Below are 13860 nucleotides of genomic sequence, written 5' to 3'. Positions count from 1 at the left end.
AAGGTCTGGATCATTCAACTTTACACTCTTTTGAATTCCTATTTAGCCTAATGTGATGTCTCAAGCAGTAATTGTTGACTGCAATTAACTCTCTAAAAACTGTTTCATGTATTAATAGCAGTCCTATTCTGTCAGGGATACTTGACTATTCTGTTTTGTTCAACAACTACGTGTAGATGTGTGATTGATATAAATAGAACACCTTAAGTTTAAAATAGTGCGTGTACTGTCATTTTAGACTGCTGTATGTTTAGCAGGATGTTATAGGCAGCTGCTATCAGATAACACTCTTTGGTACCAATTTTTTGTTATCAATTGACAACATGCATAATGTCATTAAACCCAATTATGCTTGACAACTGCATATAAACAAAGCTTTCTCTCTCGCACGTCCTTCTCCCACTACCCTCAAATTTTTAACAGTCTGGATTCATAGTCAAAAAGTCTCCCCGACTTCCCACACTGTCTTTTCTCTTTCTCCGTGTGTACATCTGTCTGCATTCTTTTTTTTTTTATGCTACTCCTCAGAGGATGCAAAAGGCGGCTAAAATCAAGAAAAAAGCGGTGTGTAAACTGTTTTTCTTGAATGCTGATGTTTACTTACATTTTTGTTGTACTTGTTCTCCTGTGTGTTCTCACTTGAGTGCTGTGTCATTATGGGTCCTCATAAAGCTGTCATTTTGGTTTCTTCTTCATTAAGTAGTAGAGCACTGGATGGAATAAAATGAACTCATTTTCTTCATTGTTCATTTGCTGGACTGACTGTCTGCTGCTCTTCTTCTGTTGAATACCTGTGATTTGTTTAGTCCAAATATATAGCCAGTGTTATCTGGGAGATTTTTTTTAATGTAATGCTTATTTTTATTTTACTAACCAAAGCACTAAGATGTATTTCTTGTGCCTGTGACTTACTGTATATTTATTAAATAATTGTTGATATTTAAAAACAAATAAATTTACCAGGTAGTAGCTGGAAGATTTCATACTGGAGACATTTTACTCCGTTAAAAACTATACTTCTGTTAACTAACTACAGGTGATAAATTTATCACTAAAATGAATCTTGCTCTTTGTGATGGTCTTGGAAGAAATCAATCCAAGTAATCTCTGCCAAAGTATGTGCTTGCTTTGTATTTTGCTGCATGAGACTTAATTCAAATTAAATTAATCTGAATGAATCACAGGCATAGCTAAGCCTTTATAACTACAGAAAAGAGCAGCAAATACATCATTCTTGCACTGTTTCACTGTTTCTGTTCAAAGAACCAGTCTCTGACCTGGAGACTGATGCCTGCCTTTAGCACAGGGTGATACAGTCTGTGGCCATTTTATTCTGAGAGTGTTAGCACAGTTGCTGCCAAATACCAGCTGCAGTAGCGCACTGGGGACAAATAGCCTGGAGGAATAAAGAGGTTCCTGCTGGAACTCAGGAATATTAGGTAAGCTCTTGGATGATGCTTCACTGAGAGATAGCAGCTGCTTTGCCACTTTCTTCTGTTTTCTCACATAAGCAGAGCCAAGACTCACACTTAGGAAGGGATGTGGCATTATACTGTAATCCTGCTTGGTCTGTGACCACATTTTCTTATGGGATATGGAACTGTTTCCCTAGTGAGCGGTGCTCAGAAGTTGAGGTCTAAAAGTCAGCTGATGGCTTTCTGTGATTTAAGAGAAATTCTAGTTCAGCACTCAGCTCTTTATAGGAAAAAAACAAATCTAAAAAGCCCTAAACCCCACCACAGTACTGAGCACCAGCCTGCACTTCTTTTGGTGAGCTCATGAAAGATGGCCAGGACTAAGCAGCTGATGGGGACTAAGTCACTTTCTCAGGTCTACTTTCTAAATTCCAGCACCTCAAGTACTGAAGTGCATCAGTGAGACAGTGGGGAAGAAACAGCCATGCTCTTCCTCCTGTTCTGGCTATAAATAGAAATTTTAGTACTTGAGCTGTCAGTCCCACAGGCTCCACAAAATTAGTATGCTTCACTTTTTATATGCATTCTTTGCATGTATTTAGAAACACCTTTGAATAGCCGTCTGCAGCAGTTTAACAGGGTGCTTGCCTCAAATCACGTTATGCTTGAAGTGACCAGTGAAGTCGTCATTCTAAAGGGGAAATTAAAATTCCCCTTTTAACAAAGCATCTGTCTTTTAGACTTCAGAGGGAGATTCCCAGGCCTTGACTGAAGTGGATCTGTTCATCTCCACACAGAGAATCAAAGTTTTAAATGCAGACACACAGGTAAGTTATGATTAACTCTTCAAGAATAATGTTGAGTTACACTGTGCTCTTATACTATTAGTGTGGAAATTTACTAGATTTGGATAAAGTTACTGTTGCAAGAATATTTAGAAAGAGCCGTGTTAGAGCTGCTATTGTAGCACTTGCCATTTGCCAATATAGTAATACTGATGCTAGTTTTGCTTATTTGATGTACTGGAAAATGCCTGCATGTTGCTGAGATCTATAATTCAATTTAGGAAAGATTCAGAAGTCTTTTAGAATGCACGTGTGCTGCAGTTTCAATACCCAAATTTGCAGTCTAACAGCGAAGTAATTTGCTGCCTTGAACAAGCTGTTTTTAACATTTAACCTCCAATTTTTCCATAAATCTGAGCTACCATCCTCTTTGCCTAAGGTATATTATTAATTATTCATATTAAAGAAGAGTCTGGAGACCACAGTAACAATCAGCCTCATCATCTAGGAATACATATATATATATATATACACATACAAGAAGAGATGCTCTTCATATGATGTTTTTTAAAGGAATTTACAATTAAATACATATAATTTATACACAGATCCCGATAGTATAATAATCTCACAAGATCTCTTAGACATTTATTATACTTGCAGAAAGTCTTTAAATGTTCATTCTTATGAGAATTCCCTTTGACAAAAGAAATTTCAGTGATATTTTTGCTTTAGTTTTCATTAAAAAATTCTGCTGTATGCAGCTAACAGCGGTTGAGAAATAGTAAGTCCTGAAATTACATTAAAGAACAAACCATTTTGAAAGTGCTTAGTTAAGATCAGAAAATTTATCTTGCAGTATTTGGAAAAATGGAGTGACCTTATGCTATTCTTTCAATGATACTCTTCTAGAACTGATGAAGGTAATATTTAGTCTTTTTTATTTAGTAGCAGGACATACCAAAGACTATAGGTAAGTTCAACTATCAGAAAGCTACCAAAACAAACAGACCCTTTGTAGGCAATTTGTGAGTGGAGATGAGCAAGAGTCAGTACAGATTTGTCAAAAGTAAATCATGTCAAATCAAGTGTTTTCTTCTGATGGAGAATGTTCATGGCACAGAAGTAGCACACATCACCTGTTGACTTACGTAAGACTTTTATCTCATAATATTTTCTAGATTATATGGTCTAGATACAAGAGCTACAAGCAGGCTAAAAAATTTCTGATAGTGTACTTATTTCTGATATATTGCCATATACATGGCAATATAGAGATAAATAGCAGAGGAAGACTCACAAGCATGTTTCTTTGATGTAGTACTGTTCAATAGTTTAATATACAACTTGGAAGACGGAGAGAGAAAACGATTATTGAACTTATATCCTGGTGTATAAGATCAGAGTTCAGAAATATGACTAACTGAAGAAATGAGCTGTAACTGTAGAAGATACTTCAATAAAGATAAATGTAGCACTCTACGTTTAGGATTTTTTTTTTTTCAATTAGCATATGATCTGTTTTTCTAACAATGCAAAGCATGAGGGAACTGCTTCTTCCTGAATTTTAAGAGAGCATTACTGTCTTTTAATGTGAGGGTAATGACAGCATCTTCAGGAAATGGATGATTTTTATTTTAACATAAGCAGATGTCCTTAACATGTCACTAGAACTCCCAAGAGATGGAGCCAGATGAGGAGTAGAATATCCCATCTAAAATGGGCAGCAGTATTTACAATCTGCTATCCATAAATCATCCATGATAACCAATACCACTATTTTTATGGCTCAGCCTTTTTTTGACCTCTTGGTAGATGTGACCATCCAAAAAGTACATTATCAAAGCTTATGACTACTTTTTGCATTAGCAGAAAATAAAATACTAGTAATGATCAGCGTAACAATGACTACAGACAGTTACTGATAAATGAACAGTTTATAGTTGGAATGTATGGCAGTAAATAGCTAAGTTCTCTTTGCTGAGTAAGGATTAGTCTTAGGGGAAGTCTCTCTTTACCTTCTTTAGATAGTTCAGCATTTCAGCTAGACATCAACCCTTTTAAACATAAAAAAGGAAAGTCCTTTGAGGCAGACCATAAACACTTTGTCAAAGTAACTGTTATCTTATTCTCCTGATTCCCCTGAGATTTCCAGTGATACAAAATACAGTGCACCATGAGGAATGGTGTCTAGTATGAGCTGTTCCACTAGATGACAATAGCAATATTGGAAATTACTATAGTGACAAGCTCTCTGGCGTTTGCCCTGGGTTTTTTGCTTGCTTTATTTTTACAGTGGGTTTCAGAGAGCTAAGACTTATTCCATGTCTTTTTAGCATTGCTGCTGGCATGCTTTTGCATTTTTGGCTTAGTAATATTTTTCAGTGCTAGTGAAGTTTCCTGACTGGTGTAATTACCATAGGTCTATTTCAGCTGCTGTGGCAGCTGGCAGAGACAATCTGTTCTTTCACGGCTTTATCAATTATATAAAACCTATTTCTGCAATGTGCCATCCATGTTTTAATCCATCTGTAGCATTGTATAGCTCACATAAGATAGCAGCTGATTTAAACGTACAATTCAATACTATAAAATGGCATGCAGGAGGGTTCAAAATGCTCAGTAGCAACAGTGACGTGTATTGCCACATCAGAACATGGCCAGCTCTGGTGATTCTGTTGCCCTCAGCAACACTAGGAAATGGCACCCCTGCCACTTTTAAGTTGCTTATGCATTTAGTTACTGAAACTAGCAGAGAAAAAGATACAGAGGTCACAAAAGTGTGTGTGCAGAGCCTCTGGTTCCATAAAATCGGCTGACTCTTTAGGTTGTGTAATTCACACTCCCACAGGACTACATCACTTGCACGCTTGGAAAAATGCTTAGGTTTTCCTCCTTCAGGTGTTTGGGTTTCAAGAGGGATGACAAACAGGGTTCTAAAAGAGTTCCTTAGAAAGGAAGGGAGATACTGAGAAAGGGAAATTTGGACAGAAGAAGACAGAAGTTTTGAGAAAGGCTAAAAGAGAGAGACTGAATTTCTAAGGATAAATATAAAGATAACAAGGATGGAATGGATGGGACTAGAGGAGGCATGTGGTAAAGGATAGAGAAGCAAAGATGGAGGGATTCATGGGAAAGTAATAAAGGAGGAGAGAGAGTGAAAATGAGATAATGGTAATGGAAAATAAAGTGGAAGGGAATACAGAGGGAGAAAGGAAAAAGTCAAGTCACAAGTAAGTCAAAAGTAAAGACATGTTTACAGTCACTATATGTTATTTGCCTTATTCCTAATCCTAATTGTAATTAAAAAAACCAAAACACAACAACAACAAATAAAACCAATAAAAAAACCCAACACAAAACCAACAACCAAAAAACCCACCAAAATATCCCAACAAATTTTGTGTAACTTCTGTATGATGATAAGGACAGAAAAACTTTCTTGGAAGGTGAGATTAAATGCATTCATTTTCCCAGTCCATTCACTCTTGTGTACATTGCATGTCCGGTTACACCCTTACAGAACACTTAGTGCAGGCTGCTGAAAAGCAATTATCACTGCAGAGCCGCTAAGATCCTGCTGAGATGTCCATTATAAAACATTTTTCCATTCTGAGAGAAGTACTCTAATCCTGAGCCCCTGCAACCCTCAGAGACACCCCTCAAACCATCTCTTAACCAACATCACTTTTCACAGATTAGGGATAAGCACAGAACATTTCATTTCAACTCTGAGAAGAATCATTACAATAATTTTATGGGTAGCAATTCTCTTCAGTAAGATGGGTGGTTCTAAGAAACAATGAATATTTATATTTTTCTCTCTCTGTCAAGTTAAATTGTACTGAAATTGTTAAAATAATTACTCTTGTTGACTTGAGAAAATCTTTCTCTCTTAGGCCTTAGAGATTTGTTCAACTAATGGCAAACTAATACCTAGCTGCTTATATAAAGGATGTTGCTGCGTATATAAAGGATGAAATCGTGTATTCCCTCATACTGCATTATATCTTTCTTTGGAAGATCGGGTATCAAGGGAAACCCTGCCACTACAGACACAGCAAGGAGGGTATCTCAGTCACCTAGTATGATTTAGGTGAAAACTGACCTCATGCTGCCCAATGGGATATTCTGGTACACATCAAGAGCCACTAGCAAGGAAAAAAAAAAGGCCTTCTTAGTTAAAAAGAAAAACAAAACGAACCAGAAACCTGTAGTCGATTCTTCTTTCTTCACATTGGAAATATCCACATATATATCCAAGCAGATGCCATAAGCAGCAGACACAACCTCAGTCTTGGCCAAAACCAAAGATGTTTTAGACACCGGAAAACAAATTACTGACTTAAAACTAATAGAGATCACAAAGTAAAGCAAAACAAATTAATTCAATAAGTATTTTTTAATTCCAATTCAGGAAGAATTTGGTGGCTGATTTTAGCTGGGGAAGAGGGTGAGGGAGAGGGGACATCCTCAGCCAGTTTGATCAATAAAAATTAGAGAAGTTGTGGCTTTTTTTTTTTTTTTTTTTTTTGTTAAAGGAGAAATCAGGTTGCTTATACAGGATCTTAAGTAAAACCTGTATGAAGGTACAAATCATTGTCTAAAACATTGGGGTAAACAAGTATATAGTTCTGTTATCTCTGCAGTCTTAACTATATCAAAATCCTTTGATTTTGATGTCACATACATAGTTCATTAAAATAACATTATTTTACGTATAGCAACCTTCTAATGAAAATAAGACTGGTAGCTGTTGCTAACTTATTCATACTTAATGCTGAGTTCAGAAATAATAAAACTTACTGCAAGTTCATCCTCAGTGTCCTTGAAGGTTCTTCCTACTGGGACCTCCTTGCTCTTTCATATAAGAAACAATTAATATTGAATATATGAATTGGAGATTGGAAACAAAAGATAAAATAGTAATATCTGAGATAAAACCAGTTTAGTGACAACATTTCCTTCTCTGGCTACAAATATGCACTCAGTTTTCATTTGTCCAAGGTAACTCGATACTTAATCAAAGCCACTGAATAACGATACATTCCTGTGAGAAACACATTTGGAAGTAGTAGGTTGGGATTTCCCTGCTAAGAGCAGAAAGTAAAATAAGAGTTTAAAAGGCTGAAGTAATTAAAAGGATGCAGAGCTCAGGGATTTGTGACAGAGGCTTTTTATATTCAGTACTTTTCATGTGTTCTTAATAAGAAATGTTCATTAGGATGAAGCTTGGACATGTTTCCACTTAAATTCATTCTCATAGGCAATGGCTCTTCTGCGTTGAGTTCTCCCAGCACAACCAAATGCAGCCTAATGACACTGACTGGAATAGGATTTTAACTTTGAGCCCATATGCTAGATCAGTTCCCTCCAAACTGATCTGAGGTATATAGGTAGCCAGAGAAAAGTATTAATAATTACACCTACAGAGAAGGTGAAATACTGCCCTTCATAGCTGTTTGCAAGGAAAGTGAGAATTTAGAAAAGGTTACCTTAGATATTATAGCTATTATAGGACGTGATTAAAGAAGAATCGGGAAATTGTAACATCTCATATATATATGACTTCTCTAAAACTTGTTCTGTCATTATGAGATGCATCTGTTTCATTCAACAAAACCAATACAAAAGGGAAACATAATTTTTCAACAGCATGAAAGTGGTTATAAAACATTAGTATAGATCTTCATTATTGCTTTACAGTAGTAACCACGTATTTGCTCAGACAACACTTCTGTCAAAGCCAATGTCTTGAAGAGCCACTATGCCTTCAGCTGGAGCCCAGGCCCATGGACTGCATAGGGAGTGTCGGACCTGAGGTTATAGGAAGTGCATCTGTAGCTTTTGTCATTCTCAAGCAACAGGCCATCTACAGATACAGCATCTGCAGAATAACAGCAGGCATGTGTGAAGAATGATTTTATTTCTATTTGCTTTATGTAGGAAACAATGATGGACCATGCGCTGCGCACAATCTCATATATTGCAGATATTGGTAACATTGTGGTTTTAATGGCGCGACGTCGTATGCCAAGATCAGCTTCTCAAGACTGTATTGAAACAACACCTGGTGCTCAAGAAGGAAAGAAGCAGTACAAAATGATATGCCATGTCTTTGAATCAGAGGATGTAAGTAAATGGAATTAAACTTACTTAAACGACGTATGTCATTTAGAGAATCTCTGAAATTACATCTAATTTCTTGAATGAATTTTTGTTGTCAGTGATCTTTTCTAATTGAAGCTACAGGTAATCTGTGGAAACCTTAGCCAGTTGTTTGTCCATATTCATACCTTAGTTGAGATACAGGTGCAGTTAAGCAGTACTAATCATTTCTGACCACCATTATATAGGAACAACTTTTAATATCATTAGTCATACCAATTAAAAAAAAATTCAAGTTTTTTGGTTACAGTCAGAAGTAGCTGGTGACATGACAACCAAAATCATCAGTGCATACATGTCTGTGGAGGCATGTGCAAGCAGAGCATCCATTCTCTCATCACTCTTTCAGAAGCAGGGTTTGTGGCAATCTTTTCTGTAAGCTATATTTCCTATTGGTACAAAGCCAGTGCTCTCCAGTGTTCCTTGGAATGGGTACATAAACAGCATATGGCTACTTGCTGCTGCGACATCGTGGTGAAAGCAGATCAGCAGGCTTTGTAAATGGAGTTTGCAATTTGATTTGGATGTAATGGATTTTTTCTATATAACTGACCTTAAAGTGACTTTATATCCATACTAACACAGCAACTTTGCAGGATCCTTTATTTTGACTTTGTCTTAAAATCCAATATATCTCTTGTTTCTTACGGTTTCAGTGGTAAACTGGTTATCAGTCCTTTCTCCAAGATGTGTTTTGTTCTACATTCCAGGCACAGCTGATAGCTCAGTCAATCGGTCAGGCTTTCAGTGTTGCTTATCAAGAGTTTTTAAGAGCCAACGGAATTAACCCAGAGGATCTCAGTCAGAAAGAGTACAGTGACATCATCAATACCCAAGAGATGTACAATGATGATCTCATACACTTTTCCAATTCAGAAAACTGCAAAGAGGTAAACTAGTTTTGCAATTTCATTTCAGACTGATCTGTTTTTTCAGAGGAATGTAGTTCGCATGGAAATATCTTTTGGCATTTTAAGGATGTCTACATCTCAAGATGCATTGCTGCTTCAATTCTGTGCTACTAAAATCAGCTTTATAATTTCTTCTTTCCATTTTCAGGGTCTTTCTGCTTCCATTCATCAAAAAAGTAATAAAGTACATTTACATCTGACATAGATAAGCTCTGTGCTACTCACAGTACACAGCGTAAAGTGGTTTTACATTTCACCACTGTAGTGAGAGACAAAGATGACAGTCCATTTTAATGCACGTTGTAAGCAATTTCATACTTAATAGATACAATGACCGCAAGTCCAGGATGCTGTGGCACTGAGCAGACCAATTTCTCTTCCCCTGCTAGAACACCAGAAAAACTGCTACATGAAATAGTTTCAAACTCATAATGCATGAAAGGCCAAGGATTTCCCTTAAATGGCCCATATTACACAGTTATAACTATATACATTTGATTTTGGAAGTAATGGATTCTTTCTCTACACCACCAGATAATTTGCATTTCATACAAAAGTCACTGTCTGGGCATTCCAAACCAGAATGTGGTGAGTGCAGTTGCACCCAGATTCTGCTTTGGTTTGTATTGCTGCAGTGTGATAGGGATTGGGCCCATGTTCCAAAGGTCAGAGTTTCTGTGCTGAGTTCCAAGTCTATCCTGCTTGGAGAAGAACTGCAGATTGCTTAATCCTTCAGTTACAACTTTCCTACTTACACTCCTTTCTTCTGGCATTACAGGTTCTTTTGTACAGCATACATGTTCTTGCAAAGAGAGCACTTTCCACCTATACCTGCAGATAGAAAAGTTATGATTTGATGTGTGGTTTTATATGCCTGCAGTCACTAGATATCAATAGAGTGCTTTCATGTGGTCATTATGTGCCAACCCACTGCACTAAAGGATCCAGTCCACAGTGAATGATAAATTTTATGTGACATAAATTAATCTTGGCCATAAATGGCCATACTTTTTCTCCTGGTCTAGTGGGAGGTGTCCCTGCCCATGGCAGGGGGGTTGGAACTAGAGGGTCTTAAGGTTCTTTCCAACCCAAACTGTTCTATGATTCTATGTGCATATAAGCATGACAAAATATTTCTCTTGTAGCAAAGAAGTGAAAATTCAGTTCAACAAATCTTGGTTTAACTTAGCATTGGAACAGAAAAATACAAATGTATCACATGGCAAAGTGATTAAGAAGGTTACTATTTTTGTGGCTCCTTTGCTTCCTATTGGTTTATGTGTATCTGAACAATGAAAGAGTTACAGCATACCGGTTGGTTTAAAGTCTTGATAGATAGCTTCGGCAAAAGTCAGCTGGCCTTTATGATTCCTGTAAGTACAGATGTCCCTGTCCTTCCACATTTGCAAGAGAGTAATTCCAAGTATTTTGTTAAAGAGTACGTTCTCTCCTGAAACTCTTACTCTTGTAAAAGTTAGATATGCTATGATTACTGAACAGTTAACATCACCATATTTGAGGAGAAGTCATCATTTACATTACATCAGCGGTCTTAGATAAACATGTTAGGCACAAGTATATTTAATAATAATAATAGTAATAATAACAACAACAATAGTAAGAGATCTTTGCTTGAAAAAAAGGACAGACAAACCCTGAAATCAAGAGACAACTTGAGCTGATGGCAGAAGTGAGGCTGAACTTCCAGGCATTGCCTTAGCCACAAAATGTTACAGGCTGACAGGTTCCAAGAAGGATAAGACTTCCTTGGCAGTCATTTATTCATTCGTTATTCAGTTCCACCACTTCTATAGAGTTCACCGCTGTGTTAGTTTCCTGCTTACTATAAGGACTTACATGACCTTCAACAAACAAGTGGACAATATCCCTGGAAAGAAATAGGTATGTGTTACACAGTTTTAACAGCATTTTTGAAGTCGTGTTACTACCTAATGGCAAAGAATAGAATTCTTGTAATTTGTAGGTGTTCCTCAGGAACAACTGAGATGCTAGTGCTCAAATTTAGATGAAACCAAGCAAAAAAAGTGTATTTTTTTTTGTTTTGTTTTGTTTCTTTTTAATTGCAGCTCCAGCTAGAAAAGCAGAAGGGAGAAATTCTTGGGGTAGTGATTGTGGAATCTGGATGGGGATCCATTCTACCCACCGTTATCCTAGCTAACATGATGAATGGAGGGCCTGCAGCCCGTTCAGGAAAACTAAGCATTGGAGACCAAATTATGTCCATTAATGGGACCAGTTTAGTTGGTCTACCTCTTGCAACATGCCAAGGGATCATAAAGGTACCCCAAACTTAAAACTATACGCTATAGATTTTAAGCCAGCAGAGATGTAATATTCTGACAAGAGATCCTGTAGATCTCCAGCAGATATGATTTTTCATATCAGTGAAAAACCTCCCAAAAAGTAGTCTTGTCACTAGCAAAAAGTAGAATTGGAAACAGAGATTCAGGGGTGATAATGAACAGAAATTTAGGACTGGAGAATTGGACTGCAGATTTGTTACTGGACTATTAACAAACGGGTCCAGGCCTGAAAAACTTGCCTAAATGAAGTTACGTAGTTATCTTAAGTTTCAGGATTCCCCACAGCTTCCAAATTAAAATCAGGATTAAAATCTACTATGCTTCTTTGAGCGCCATGTAGAGGAAATGGATGGGACTGGTAGACTGCACGACAGATCAAGTGAATATATGAAGATTCCCCAGAACAATGGAATCTGAGACTACATCTAATGTCTGTGCAGATTTACCAAGAGCAGCATCAGGAGATTAATTAGCCAGACAGTGGTAAAGGGCAAGATGTGGTCAGTTTTGGTTTCTCTTGAAAACTTTCTTGAAGCTTCTATAGTAATTGAAGGCAAAGTTTTGGTATGTTTTGTTGGGCCAAATAGCTTGTGAGCTAAATGAAACAGGGAAAAGTATTCTAAGTTAAAAACAGATTTCTATTAACACCAGCTGTTCTTTCTTAGATCAGGTGCTTTACACTCTTGCAATTAGGAAACACTAACAAAAGAGCAAATTAAGATCCATTTCAGAAATATTAACTTTGGAATATCTTACAGGGTCTCAAGAATCAGACGCAAGTCAAACTGAACATTGTCAGCTGCCCTCCTGTTACAACTGTCCTCATAAAACGGCCGGACTTAAAATACCAGCTGGGCTTCAGTGTACAGAATGGAATTGTAAGTTTCTGTGTTTGGTAATTGGTTTGGGTTTGTTTTTGGTTTTTTCTTTAAAGAAACACAATGAAATACTGAAAAAATCCTTGCACATGACCTTTTTGTACTGTGATCCCTTAGTTTATCAAAACCTTATAATCACATCTCTGAGTAATATAATGCAAATAGACAACACCAGGAGAACAGTTACTGCCATTCTTGAGGGATTTTCCCACATAATACAGCCACAGTATTTATAGTCCAGACTGATGCAATATCTGTATCAGCTAATTCATGTCTAACTATCATTATACTATGCTAGAGTTGCAAGAACAGTTACACTGAAACAGGTTTTTACAATTACAACATTCTAATCTTCGCTCTGATCCTGTTTCTCCTTTTTTTTAAAATTTCAGCACACACCAAAACTTTTAATTTTTCTTCTGGTGTGCATAATTTATTTGTATTATGTGGCAGTGAGCAAGGGAATGTAATTGTGACCTCCTCCTCTTAAACCTAAACACCTCTCACTACAAATAATTGTATAGGTTGTCGCCCAGGTATCCCTTCTTTGCATGCTGCAGTTTCCCTACAATAACAGCAGCAATAGAGAATGAATGTGGCAGGTAACGCTTACCTAGTGCAGCTTAGGGTCCTCCTCTTGTGGTTCTTCCTTCCCAAGCCATTCTCCAATACCTTTCCCAGCAAACTCCTAACACAACTAGCTCAGGTAGTCACCTGGCCTTTCTGGGGCTGATACTAGCATTAGGAAGCGTCTGTAGTGCAGGACCATCACCATCTCCTCTTCCTCCAGTCTAGGAAAAAAAAATAATCAGGCTGATAACGCAGAAAACCACATCACAAAGGACTGTGGGCTCTGGTCCCCTGTTCTGTGAAACTCATCGATTGAAGTTGCCAGATTTCTGTTGCCACCCTTGGAAGAGTAGCAGGTAACTCTATAGGATATAGTGTATGGGTCTTACCGTGCTTTAGCAAACAGAAGGCTCATGAGTAGTAGATTTTTCCGCTCTGCTAGCCATCTTTTAGTTATTACTGTACCTAAGCTTGAAGTGTTCCTACCTAAGATCACCTATCATGTTGTGGTCACAGCAGAGATTGGTATGAAGTACACCGCTACAGGTCCAGCTGGGAGCACTCTGAATGATACCTACCCCAGGCTGACATCCTTTAGAAGCAGAGGTTTAAAGTATTTGTCATGTTTGGGATTAATGCTCTGAGACTTGAGTAGAGAGAGATCTGTAAAAAACATGCAAAAACATCAGGTTTGTGGCATATTTCTGTCCTCCTTTGTCTGTGCTTAATCCCCTTTCACCTATGGGTATGTGCATGTCAAGTGGATACGGTTATTGCTGGTAGTTCACTCTGTTAAGCAAATCCAAGTC

General features: G+C 37.4%; 1 protein-coding gene across 5 annotated transcripts in view; it reads left to right on the top strand.

The window, feature by feature from the left end:
• Window positions 1–13860, top strand: part of APBA2 (amyloid beta precursor protein binding family A member 2) — an 86301-nt gene that overhangs the window by 65845 nt on the left and 6596 nt on the right. For 2 of the 5 annotated variants that reach the window (XM_030497969.1, XM_030497970.1), the window contains exons 6-11: window positions 529–564; window positions 2156–2242; window positions 8147–8332; window positions 9079–9258; window positions 11367–11579; window positions 12362–12481. In XM_030497969.1, the coding sequence (XP_030353829.1) occupies window positions 529–564; window positions 2156–2242; window positions 8147–8332; window positions 9079–9258; window positions 11367–11579; window positions 12362–12481 (822 nt within the window). The remainder of the gene's footprint in view (window positions 1–528; window positions 565–2155; window positions 2243–8146; window positions 8333–9078; window positions 9259–11366; window positions 11580–12361; window positions 12482–13860) is intronic. The other 3 variants (XM_030497972.1, XM_030497973.1, XM_030497974.1) reach the window with 2 other exon arrangements.

Source organism: Strigops habroptila, chromosome 9 (genome assembly GCF_004027225.2).
Source record: "Strigops habroptila isolate Jane chromosome 9, bStrHab1.2.pri, whole genome shotgun sequence".
NCBI lineage: Eukaryota > Metazoa > Chordata > Aves > Psittaciformes > Psittacidae > Strigops > Strigops habroptila.
Note: the sequence above shows the minus strand (reverse complement) of the source record. Positions and strands in the feature narration are given on the sequence as shown.